This window comes from Rutidosis leptorrhynchoides, chromosome 1 (assembly GCF_046630445.1).
Source record: "Rutidosis leptorrhynchoides isolate AG116_Rl617_1_P2 chromosome 1, CSIRO_AGI_Rlap_v1, whole genome shotgun sequence".
In the NCBI taxonomy this organism is placed as follows: Eukaryota; Viridiplantae; Streptophyta; class Magnoliopsida; order Asterales; family Asteraceae; genus Rutidosis; species Rutidosis leptorrhynchoides.
This window is the reverse complement of record NC_092333.1, coordinates 619218037-619231150: the sequence shown is the minus strand read 5'-3', so window position 1 is coordinate 619231150 and position 13114 is coordinate 619218037. Positions and strand designations below refer to the sequence as shown.

Sequence of the window (13114 nt, the reverse complement as noted above, 5' to 3'; positions counted from 1 at the left end):
AATGCAATTATTGATTTCGGCTACTCAGTTAGTTCTAATATTTTTGGTTCGAATCACCAGCAACCCCGCCTCCATTGTTATATATTCGTTGGATTTTAGTTTGTAGTTTCTATGAAGAACAAAGAATCACAATGATTTTCAAAAGATAAATCAATCGATTTGTATTCTACCAATTATTATGCAATCAGTGCCTCTTGATTTTGCATATTATTGAAATCCATTCGCAATGTATTTTTAATTTGATTTTGTAATCCACTTGTAATTGGTCAATTTAGGGATTTTATGGGTTTGAATATTGGTACTGGTATGAATTTAACGATTTCTAGTTTTTTTTGTTAGGGACGAATGATATTATTTTATCTAGGAAAAACAAATGATGTAATATCTTACCAATATGAAGGACTATTGATGTAATTTTAAAATTGAGGTGACCTAGAAATTACTTGTTATAACAGGTTAAATACATACAATAAAACAATTTACATAGTTAAATGCATACAATAAGAGTTTTGAAAGTTGAATTGCATATAATATAGAGATTTAGTAAAAATTCAGTGTATTTTAAAACAATTTTCTCAATAATAAATGGAGGAAATCATATACCCGTGTACATCCTAAGTTATACTCAAAGCATCAGTGTTTAGCTGTAGCAGCACACCACCAATTTTGAGACTTTCATTACTTTCTAATCAAACATTCTTGATTTAATTTAATTAAAAACCTTAAAACCCAACACCAAAATAAAATCCCTTTTCCCACTGTCCCTGTTCTTTGTGAGTTTTATCTTTAAAGTCCAATCATACTTTACCCCCCAAAAATTACTTTTTTTTCCTTAATTGAAAGCTAAAAGATAATGCCGATCCAACAGCACCATCCAAAACCTCCGCCACCGGTGATCGGAAAGATCGGTTATTACACCGTCTTCGTTACTCCTACTCCTAAATCCCAACCAGAACCACCTCCGGTTCAGCCGCCGCCGGTTCACTACGACAAAACCTCCCCCTCAAAGTTCAGTTTCTTTTGGGACGCCATTTCCACACTTCAAAACGGTATCGTTTTCATATCTTAGATTTACAATATCAGATTTGTTAGTTAGCTGATTTACTGTAATAATTATTGATTTAATTACGAGTATTATAGTTGCTGCATAATTTTGTCGTTTTGTTAGAAATGTAAAATTCCAATAACTTTATCTTTATTGAAATAAAACATAAAGTATTTGGGGGGGTTTCTTTATGTAATTGTAGCGATATACTGTAAATGATTGGCTGTTTATGTGAAACCTGCTTTATTGTTGCAGCGCATTCAAGTTTGGATGATTATTTGGCACATTTGTTTGGGCTAAATCAATCAAAGTATCAATGGGCTTTGGATGATTATTATGAAAATGAGCGCTTGGTAAGTTTTGTATTCTGGTTAATTTTGCATATTTCTGTTACAAAGTTTGTTGATAGAATTTGTGTGTTTTGGGGTCATGTTATGATTTGTTGTTAGTTTGGCTTTCTTTTTTCGTGTTGTTGCTGGTTGGGTGGGTCCGGCATTGCACGCAAATGTCCTTTTGTAACTTACTAAGTAATGTAGTAATTCATATGAAACATATGAATGTGTAACACAAACAATTATAGTTTGTAAAAGTATATATTTCCTATACTTGTATGTTCATGATAATGTGCTTTTTCTTCTGTTACCTGTTCTTTACAACTTCGACAAGAAATAATACTACAAGTTTTCTAATTCTGGCAATGAGTAAGAATTTGAATCATAATCTTGACTCACAAATTGACCAAAACTTCACAATTGAGCAAGATATTATATTAAGTGTAAATGTAAATATTGGAAAACCTTATATGTTTACCCGTTCACGTGAGGTGATTTAGTGAATTATAGAGTTTTGCCCCTAAAATCTCTACTGTGTTACAATATACACTATACAGTTATGGAGTGGCATTGTACATGGTATTTTACTATTTTTTTATATAATTATTTATTATTAATCGTTTGAATGTAACAATTTGAACTTCAGGAGAAGGCTGACACAAGAGCAAAAGATATAACAACCAACGCGCGTAGTGTATAACTTGTTTGCTGTGTAGGTAAGTTGTTTCACATTATCAAGAAAACGAAAACATCTTTCATTTCAATAATAATTAAAAAAATTTAATTTTAAGTATTTAATAGAAAGCAGTCAGGTGATCAAATTTTCTCTTCTAAAATGAACGAAATTTGATATATCTATGAGATTTAATAGAGTAAGGGATCCTTTAATTTTACTTTTTATGTAACTTTTTTTAATTCTTTTTACCTTCAGGGACATTTTATACTACCTGTATGTGGCCAAAACATGACATAGTGGGAATTTTCATTTGTAGTAGCAAGTTGGATCTCCAAAAATAGGCTGATCTGATCATGATTCTTTTGGTATAGCAAGTATGGGGCGATTTAACATCTCCAAAACTAGCATGAAACTCTAGCTGTTTATTTACTTATTCCATTTGTAATTCAAGTTACACTTATTAGATCTACATTACTAATGGAAGTTATTTATTTTTCCGTTGAGAACTTGTGACGACGTACCACCTAGAGTCAAAATTTTCTTTATTTGGCTTGCTGCTTAAATGCTTCCATGCGTTTCTTGATTTTAACAAAACGGCAACTCTGTAGCATGAAGAGACTCATTGGTCGAAATAAGCATTAAACATGTATTTTCCCTTTATGATACATTTGCAGCAAAGAATTAATAACAAATGGTTAATAGGACTTGTTATGGCTGTTTTTGCTACTGCTTTGGTCTCCTGTTTTGGGTCCACATCTTGGGTTATATGCTCTGTTTTGTTAGTGTATTGTATCCTTTCTGGCGCTCATGTATGTATGATGGATGTTAAGCATTTATGCTATCGAGTCAATCTCCAAATGATCAAGAATCAATGTATAAATACGAATAATCGATTTAACTGTTTAGAGATTCACATTGAACCCATGCACACATATACACGTAGGTCTAGTGAGTACATTTCTTTTTAAGAACATATAAATCTAACAAGGCGTGTAAAAGTTTGTTATGAACCGCATAATAAGGATCCAATCCATCAATCCATACGAGCATGTGGATCGAGCCGAATTCCTGCGTACGGGCCAGCAAAACCTCCCTCAAGGTATTGCGGTTGAACCATTGGACCACGAAGACGGTTCATGTATCATTGCTCTTTATTCCTAATCATTATAATACTTTTCAACAATACTTTGAACTAGACATCGGAGCCCTAACAAACATCCTAACTTCATGGAAACCAAACCAACAAACAAAACAAGTATTTACATGCAAAACCAATAGGATATGCGCTTAGTGGATCATGTTTGTTCTGAATGAACCTTTAATTACAGTGCAACTTAATGGGCTTATATAACCAATGAATTCCAGATCCAACTAAAATTACTTTAAAGGGTTATCTTCTCTGAGTTTTCTAAAGTAAACAAGCCTCATTACTTCTTGATTACTTACTGATATATAGATTTGAGTCTGAGGGACGAATATCAAACCCTCCTTTTCCGTGGGATAATACATGTCAATTTTTTAATGGAATCTTTCAAAAATTAAAAATCCTCCATGAGATTGGTTCTTGTGTGGCCTAATATACACTTTTATCGACCTCATGTGTAGCAAGTTAAGCAAGACACATATCAAAGCTTCGTATAATTAGTTCGAAATTAATCTCTTGTGTCAATGCTCATGTCGTTTTCTGAATGATTCATTCACAGTATTTACCTTTTGTTTTAATATTTTCAATAGCTAGCTATTATCATGCCAATTATGAAGTCAAATATAAGACATTTGACTTTTTAAAGTCAAAACTATAAAGTGGTGTGGCATGATATTTAAATTATGATCTCATCAAACATGACTTTAAAAAAGTCAAATTTTTTTGTTTATTTTTGTACTGAGAAGCAGCATATTGTTTGTGCAACCAAAACCGCAAAGTCCTGAAAAGGTTAACCAGATTTTCTACCCACACTCACCTGCTAAACTACATTATCATTCATCAAATGATGAACCAACAACCATGTGGTTGTTTAATTAATTGATTACTTATAATGCTCTTATTATATAATTATAATTTATAATCAGGAATCAAAAGGCGGTCATTAGTTCATTTTATAAAAGAAGTTGGTCCAACTGTTTCTCAACTGCCACTCCCTCATGCTGTAAGTGATTAGCCTTTGAAGAATTTTAGAATATATCGATGATTTTTATATCATACACTGAATGTTGTGGAATTGGGAATGTATTTAGTTGAACCAACTATTTGGTAACTTATTATTTATTTACATAAACAAAACCACCCCCTCATTCCTTGTGTTGGTTGAAACATCATATATCTTGTTCAACTTCCTCAATTCCTTTTAAAAATGCTAGCCTGCACTTTTTTATAATGATCGCATACGCTTTCACTCTAAACCATGAATGAACTTACATGATTCATAGTGTTTGCATTGTGCACATATCTTGACCAAGAGTTGTACAAATTGTAATGTTACAAAATAAAATCGGCAAGTTTTTTTGTTATATAAGCACATACACCTTAATTAGTCTGTATGTAGATTTATGAGGATGGTCAATAGTTTATGAATGTGGATTCCTTCTATTTGTTTATACATTTGGTAGAAAAGATATAATCATGTTTTATAGTTGATATTTAATTAGTATAACTTGAAATGCAGAGTAATTTGGCTTTATGTGTAACTCAAAGTATCCTATTCACAAATGTTGATGGAAACATGTTTTGAATCATCATATATCCTACTTCTATTTCGACTCTCCAACTTTACCATCTTATGTAAACAGATCAGGTTTTCCTCTCTTCAGGCTATCTAGGGAAGAGCGTGCAATAATTTTTACTCAAATGTATGTGATGTAATGGGATTATCCGGTGAATTTTTTTGCACAACAAGATATATGCTGCTAGTGAGATATAAACCTTGGAATTTTTATAAGGATATCAGGGGCCCCAACCATTACCTTATTTTGGGATGGTTATATGCCAAATTTTAACAAAACCATAAGGAGAAAATGTAATTAGGATAAAGTATTAACATAACACACTTGCATAAAATCCAATGTTAGCTGACTCTCCATTTCTATCTACTATATAAGATGGAATATGTTTCTGTGTGTCTGGTGATGTCCTACAGAAGTGGAATTATTACTATGAGCTGGACATGAAAAGCTTAGTTGGTTACTAGCCACCATGATTGTGCACTCTATGAGCATACTCTCCATGTGCATGTAAATGAAATGGGCCATAACTTTCTTATAGCTAAGGTACAACTTAGTACAATTTCATGCACAAATCATCATTGCATAAATCATTATGTTTTCACCTAAGGGTATCATTTGGCCCACTGGTACGTACATGTATCAATTAGACAATCAACTATCAGGTTATGATTCAAGAATCAACTTAAGACCGAAAAGGTTGTGTACGAGATATTAGGATGATTGTTTACTCCATAAAACCAATCATTTTAAAAAGTATATGAGTTCATACCTCTAAATTTAGTGGCGTATGTATTATTTGAGTAGTAGTTTGTAAAAAGAAAAAATACATTAGTGGGTCGTCTAAGGACCCCACTCCTTATACATTACATTCGTCCCTAGATGTAAGTTTATATTTGACAAAAACTCGTTGTGTATATAGAAAAGTTTGTTGTGGTTCTAAAATGTGTATATACCCTGCTCACAAAATAACATATATTTAGGATCATTGAATAATGATTTGCAAATTGTATTATTAGTGTAAGATAGAGAGTATATACACGTGAACCATCTAGTTTTTTGTTTTCCCTCATACACATTAATTTCCTACCTAATTGCTTTTGCTCGAGATCGAATCTTGAAGAGAAGGTGAAGATGTACTACTATCACAATAACCGAACTCTAAATCTTCATCACGAAATTCAAACTCCAAATCCTCAAAACCCCAAAACTCGTCGTGTTGCTCGGTTTCTTCATCGGGCATCTTCCATCTATTTTTATCAAGTTCTTCTTCAAACATTACCTCTAGTACCTATAAAACAAAAATTAACAAAGTGATAATCCCTCATTCAATAATCAAAGAATATTTTAAAGGACAAATGGCCCGAAAAGGTAACCTTAGTTACTCAATTTAACAATCAAGATAACCCCGAATTTGCCTAAGCCTAAAAAGGATTACGACTTTTAATTTATGTCCGAAAAGGTATCATCGTCAAATTCATTAACGATCATTAGTCAAAAATACACGGTTGGTCCCTAAGATTTCATAAAAGATTGTACCACTAGTCCTTTTCATCATCTTCATTAACAAACAAGTATTTGTTTACAAATCTGGAAAATCTAAGCATGTGAAAATGTTGGAAATCACCTAGTGATTATATCCTCAAAATCTCAAATTTTAATTCCAAGTGTTGATCAAAATCCAGACATTTTTAGTTTCGAAAAGTTTGATTATGAAATCGCGTGTTGGGCAAATTTGGCTATGTTCTAATTTTTCGATGATGAAGAGGATTATGGGTGAAATTTTTAAGAAGCTTCAGGGACCTGACGTGTATTTTTGACTAACGATCGTTAATGAATTTTGACGAAGATTACCCCATTTTAAAATTTTTGAACACGTAATCCTTTTCTTGAACAAAAATAAAATTGTAATCCTTTTCTTGAGCAAAAATAAAATTGAAATCCTTTTTGGGTTAAGAAAATTGAGGGTTACCTTGCTTGTCAAATTGAATAACTTAGATTATTTTTTCGGATCATTTGCTCTATTTTAAAGAGTATGTCATGAGTAGTTATTACAAAACATAGTTATAAACAAAGTGACATTCATATGCATATTATAAATTATCAAATAAAGTATAAAGTAATAATAATTGATAATGCAATATAGTAAAAGTAAGGGTACAATTCCCATATAAAGAGTTTTGAACTATAGTTCTAAAAATAGGTAATTTAATCTGATGAGAAAAAAACAAAAATCCCAATTTGACTATGTCGCCACATTAAGGTGATTAGGTGAACTTTCAATATCAATAATTATTAATTTATTAATTAAGGGGATGAAACAAAGTTTTGTCATTAACTTTAGATAATGTAGTTTATGACTACATACAAAAATACAGCCCATATTTCATGATATGAAATAATGTTCATTGTCCCACATTAATATAAATATTACTGTTGGTGATGAGTTGAAGATGTAAATTAAATACGGAGTAAATGGTGAGGGTTAGAATCATGAGAAAAATAAGAATAAGAAATATAGATAACGTCATAAAGCTGTCCGTTTTGATTGTAATTCATCTGATCATCAAATCTTTTTATATATTTCAACAAAACAATAAATTAAAATATAAAACTTGTCCATTTTGATAAAATTAATGATCACCCTATTTTTGTGGTTATAAGTTGGTATAGCCATATAGGTCACATGCATGCCCACTGTTTTATGATGTGGAATATACAAGTGACTATATACAGGCAAGTAAAGAATGGGCCAATAGTCTAGTGGTGAATGACTCACTCTCCATTAGGGGAGGTGAGGGTTCGATTCCTACTAGGTGAGAATTTTCCAAATAATTGGATCAAAAACTATTTTTACCGGGCCCAAATGATCCCTTGGTCTCACGCATGTAAAGATTGAAACAATGACAATGCAGGTTCATTTATCGGGCCTGGCATGCTGTGGGGAAATGGGTGATGGTGTTTCGCCAGGCTCCAGTGAGCTACCGGGGACCGCTGGATGGGTTGACAAAATCAACACAGGGCTAACATGTCCCTGCCGATACACATGTTTAGAAACAATATATAGGCAAGTAGGTGTAATTGTGTAAATGAAGATCGCGAATAATCACGAATAATATATAATATTATATATATAATATATTTAAATTAAAATAAGTGAACAACATAAGAAAGTAAACATATTTGTCTTTATTTAAACTCTTAACCCTAAACTCTAAACTATAGACTTGTTGAAAACAGATTGTCACGTACATTGGCGTAAAAAATTAAAGAAACCCTATTTAAAGCTAAAGAAGGAACGAATAAATCATCCCTTGAAGAAGAGGGACAATCATCCCTTGAAGGAGAAACAAAATTGCCGGTCAGAAGCATGTGGAATTAGGTATCGAGATGAATGGGGAAGAAATTATGTAAATGGGAGAGTTAGGTAATAAATATTTAATTAGTAAAAAAATGAAAATACTTTTTAATAATAAAATAATGACGTGAACAATAATTTTAAGGTTCAAATTTATAATAAGTATTTTATTTATCAATTTTGTTGATCATCAAAAGAAGAAAAATAAAGTCATGATAATGAGATTATATACGTGTTTACACAAATGCATGACTGGTGGATTGGAAAATGACAATGTCACAATGATGTAAAATTTTACTAAATTATAATAAATATATTATTATATAATATCCACAGGTATTGAAATCTTTATTTGGACAAAATTGGACACGAGACAACAAATAGTTTTAACCATTCGTTAGTATATGTAGGGTCTAATCGGTCACATGGACATGGTTTCACAATTAATTTTCATTATTAAACTATATGATAAAGAATTTTGTTAACAACAATACTTAAAATTCGATCAAGCATAAATTAGGTTAATCCACTTATTATGAGAACATACCATTTTATTTGTTATGATGATCTCCTTACAAGTATTATGTAACCCTTAAGAAGTTAATTAGGATTATATATATATAGTTATCATTTTTTAAAAGTGTTGGTATATTGTATGTATATTATGGAGTACTGCACAGAACACTTGGTGTTGGTTTATATATATGCTAATTTTTTTGGCCCGCGCTTTTGCTGCGGGTTGGTTTCGAAGAAAAAAAAAAAGTACTGTAGCTACAGTAGCGGGTATTCGGGTCGAGTTGGTGGAGCGGGTCAGGGAATCCGGATGGTATTGGGTTAATGGTTTGGGGGGTGTTGGACAAATCATGTTTTGAAAAAAAAAGAAGTTAATATTCACGAATGGTGTCAACCAATCAAAGGTTGACACCATTTACCACAATTTATATATATATAAATAATATAAAACACCTTAACAACAGTCTAATATTGTCGTTAGCAAAATTTTTACAAATATAGAAAGTATATTTATAAGAAGGTGTAGTAAAATAGGAGTATTAGGCTGGTAACCCAACATGAAAAAGTGGCGTCAGATGAAGTGGAATTCGATGTGGCACTTTTTTGACGCCCTTGACGCCCCTAACGCGGCGTCAAAATTTGACGCCCCGGGCGTCAGTCGAGAATTTGACGGGTGTGTCAAATGTGTTTCGGCCAATCAGATTTTTTTCGAATATTTTTATATATTATTAATTAATATATTTTATACCCAACTACCAATAATATTTTACCACATCACTCATTCACAAATTTAACCATCAAATTTGACACTCCCCTTTATTTAACTTCATTTTTTGACCTTGCTACATCACCAAAAAGTAAATCACTTGACTTTAATGTTAACGCCACGGTTAGCAACAGTCTTATATGCTAAGTCGTTGATTGAAATTATTTAGGGACAAGGATATATTTTAGGGCCATGGTCGACTTTAGGTTAATTACATTTAATTCATCTTCAGTCAACAAGGCAAATTGCCAAATTCGCCTTATAAATTTCCCAAAACTCCACAAGCATATACTTCACACTTCACAATAAAAAATTACTTATATATAAAGAACATATATAATTTTTATGAGTTCCAATCCGACATGGTCCCATACGCATGGTTTAAACGTCCAAGAATGAACCATATCGAAAATGACAACTAGTTTAATTAAGTACTAATGACAACTTGATATTTACTACAGTATTTTATATTTGTTTGGTTACTTTTTTATATGTAACACATTATTTAAAATGCAATGTGCTATGTTATTTTATTTATGTAATATATTTTGTGCACACATGATTTTAAAAAGATACAAAATAACATAATAATAAATAAATAAATAAATAAAAATACCTCACTCATCGTAGGACGCCAAGTGGAGGATGCTCGAATACAAAGAGATGCAACGAAAGCAAGTCTACTAAGTTGTGATAAATCGTATTTCCCTTCGAGTCTTGTATCCACAACTTTTTCTACCTCTCCTAAATTCAGTATTGGTTTTGCCTAATTTGATATAAAAAAAAATAGGTTACATAAAAATATCGTGTACGCACAATTTATTTACTTTTTTTAAATCAAAATTTACTAAAAAAAATAGAGTAATTGTTTGCATTACCCAACCATGCAAGCTTTGATGGGACCCATCCACGGATTTCTTGCCTGATATAATTTCAAGTAAGAAAACACCAAAAGCAAAAACGTCGGTTTTTTCATCGACCAAACCATGCATAAAATACTCTGGAGCCAAATGCCTGTAAACATATGTCGACAAATATTATATTTACAAAGGGCATTTTTCTAATTATAAAAATAATAATAGTAGTAAATATCAAATAAACTTATTAAGTATTAAATTAAATAGATATAATTGAAACAAGAAAATTACCCAAATGTCCCTTCAATTGGAGCTATTGAATGATGTGTCCATTGTGAAGGAAGCCATTTTGCAAGTCCAAAATCTGATATCTATCAATGATTCAAACTAATTAGTACATAATTCAATTTTTTTGGTTTATATTATATAAATATTATTAGAGCATATATAAACAGAGTGATTTCGCGCATACTTGTGGTTCGAAATCTTTGGTAACTAAAATGTTGGAAGCCTTGATGTCTCGATGTATTATTCTCCTAGGACATACTTTGTGCAAGTAATGAAGCCCTCGAGCGGTCCCAACTGCTATCTTGTACCTCGTGTTCCACTCTATTACCGGCAAATTCTCATCTACCAAACAAACAAATAAGACAAGAGGAATATATTTTAGTACTACTGTTTACTGTTTATTTAACAGAGGTGATCTAATATTTACATTTTTTAGCTAACTGACACCATATATAGAAATATATACGGAGTAGTAATAATTTGCAACATGATAGCTTTGGGCTTAAAGGAAACTAACATATTTTTCAAGTACATAGAGTAGTTATTAATTAGTCACTTTTCAAAAGTAAGTATGTCACCCGATCATTATATTTCACTGCATATATGCTTAGTGATATTAATTAAATCTTAATTCAAGTGTACCTCTGTACTGTTTTTTTAGAACAACTATACTGTCAAATATCTATAGAATAACAATAGCGGTGTAGTTTTTGTCCGCTATGAGTGAGTCTGTTTTCTTAACTACCAATAATTGTCCTATGTTGAAATGATTCAATGAACAATCATGAATCAATGTACTCGCATTATATTCTGCCAAATAACCATTAGACAATGCCTAATACTTTATTTTTTTTATTCTTCATTATTATTATATTTTTTTGAAATACTAATGTAATGATTTATGTGCTACAAAACTGCAGTTATTTTTAAGGGAGGAGACGGAATTTAAAAATAACGGTGACATGTTACAACAATAGTTAAATACCAATAATAATCAATACGTAGTAATATATACTCCCTGATATAGTCAAAAAATAAGAGCTATACTTATACTTTAACTTAATAGAAAATTAAATAGCCGAACAAAAAGTTTCGATACTATATTTTGATCACTTACAAGACTTTTAATGTTGATTTTAAAAATGTAAATAAGAGAAAGTGTTGGGGAGTAGTACCATGAAGAAGAGAAGCCACAGAACCTTTGGAAGAAAACTGGAAAATGAGATAAAGACCATTGTCTATACAACAACCTAAGAGTGATGAAACATTTGGATGATTTACATGACCAAGTGTTCCTATTTCTGTCAGAAACTCTCTCTCTTTCCTTTCATCACAAGATACTTGTGTTAATCTTTTCACCGCAATTGCTTGTCCATCTTCTAACACACCTTTGTAAACCTCCGCATACCCTCCTTTACCAACCATGTTCTCTGTAAAATTAACCCATGTACCAAAAAGTTAAAAACACTAAAAAAACATTAAAACACACAAATATTAAGTTTTTATAGGTACTCATCAAATGAATTAGCCATTTAACAACATTAACCCCTGTAAAGATTCAAACTTTAGAACTTATATTTACTACCCAATTGTTTTTTAAGCTTTTGGACAATGAGAAGTTATAAAAGATTAAATCCCACTAAAAATATTTATATTTTTTATAGGTACCCATGAAAAATTTTAGTCATTTAACAACATTTATCCATATAAAGATTCAAACTTTGCAGCTTTAACTCATTACCCACTTGATTATCAGCTATAAAAACTATAAAAAAAAAAGAGGATAAAATATTTTTAATTATGAGATTACCTGAGCAAAACCCATTGGTGGCAACATAAATCTCTTCAAAAGAAAAGCATTTCCAAGTGGGTTTCTTAATAAAGGACTCAGTTTCACCATTGTTGAATGAATCTTGCTTCATAAAAACACATTCTTTTGGCAAGTCTTCGAAACTATGTCTCTTCATAGAGAAAAGCCTTTTGAAACTGCCTGTTCTTATATACCTCATTTTCTTCTAAGAATTTTCAGTCTCTCTCTCTCTGGGGTATAAGTATATATTATGGGGACATTTTGCAGAGAGCTGAGAATGTTTATGAGAGAATAAAAAGTTGATTTAGTTTATAGAAGAAGGTAGGATGGATGAGGGTTTTAAATGCTTGTAGAATTGAGGGTGGGGTAGTAGTAGTAGTATATTACTGTAGTAAAGTAGTAGTAATGCTAGTGGTACTAGTAAAGTAGTTGTGTACGGTTAATATAAATCTACTCATATATTGGGTCAATGGGTCAAATAATTGGACCCATGAGGATTGAATTCACAAGTGTTCTGCACTAGGGCTGTTAACGAACCGAGCAGTTCACGAGCTACTCGAATTCGAGCTCGGATTTCTTGAATTCGAACACTATGATATTCAAACTCGAGTCGATCTCGAACATGAATTATTGTTCGATTAGTTTCACGGGCCGAGCTTAAAAGCATTAGTATTTGGCTCGACTCGATTGAAAGCTCGTTTATTTTTTACAAACGAACGAGTTAGTCTAGTCGAACGAGCTAATCGAGCAT

General features: G+C 31.6%; 2 protein-coding genes across 2 annotated transcripts; one reads left to right on the top strand and one right to left on the bottom strand.

The window, feature by feature from the left end:
- Positions 1-629: 629 nt before the first annotated feature.
- On the top strand, positions 630-2550 carry LOC139885551 (uncharacterized). The gene is made up of 4 exons (XM_071869307.1): positions 630-1049; positions 1301-1398; positions 2024-2093; positions 2309-2550. The coding sequence occupies exons 1-3, from the start codon at positions 854-856 to the stop codon at positions 2075-2077; spliced, it is 348 nt and encodes a 115-aa protein (XP_071725408.1). The 5' UTR covers positions 630-853; the 3' UTR covers positions 2078-2093; positions 2309-2550.
- A 3174-nt stretch (positions 2551-5724) lies between these two features.
- Positions 5725-12654, bottom strand: LOC139885550 (probable receptor-like serine/threonine-protein kinase At5g57670). The gene is made up of 7 exons (XM_071869306.1): positions 12364-12654; positions 11729-11983; positions 10738-10895; positions 10557-10636; positions 10287-10422; positions 10025-10174; positions 5725-6062 (listed from the first exon to the last, which is right to left on the bottom strand). The coding sequence occupies exons 1-7, from the start codon at positions 12560-12562 to the stop codon at positions 5862-5864; spliced, it is 1179 nt and encodes a 392-aa protein (XP_071725407.1). The 5' UTR covers positions 12563-12654; the 3' UTR covers positions 5725-5861.
- Between the last annotated feature and the right edge of the window lie 460 nt (positions 12655-13114).

What these genes read in the sequence shown, in the direction of transcription:
- LOC139885551 (XM_071869307.1), top strand. Translation starts at nt 854, where the DNA reads ATGCCGATCCAACAGCACCATCCAAAACCTCCGCCACCGGTGATCGGA. An exon ending in CATTTCCACACTTCAAAACG is followed by an intron (nt 1,050 to 1,300) that starts GTATCGTTTTCA and finishes TTATTGTTGCAG; the next exon opens with CGCATTCAAGTTTGGATGAT. An exon ending in ATTATGAAAATGAGCGCTTG is followed by an intron (nt 1,399 to 2,023) that starts GTAAGTTTTGTA and finishes TTTGAACTTCAG; the next exon opens with GAGAAGGCTGACACAAGAGC.
- LOC139885550 (XM_071869306.1), bottom strand. Translation starts at nt 12,562, where the DNA reads ATGAGGTATATAAGAACAGGCAGTTTCAAAAGGCTTTTCTCTATGAAG. An exon ending in CCAATTGAAGGGACATTTGG is followed by an intron (nt 10,423 to 10,556) that starts GTAATTTTCTTG and finishes ATATGTTTACAG; the next exon opens with GCATTTGGCTCCAGAGTATT. An exon ending in ATCAAAGCTTGCATGGTTGG is followed by an intron (nt 10,175 to 10,286) that starts GTAATGCAAACA and finishes ATATCAAATTAG; the next exon opens with GCAAAACCAATACTGAATTT.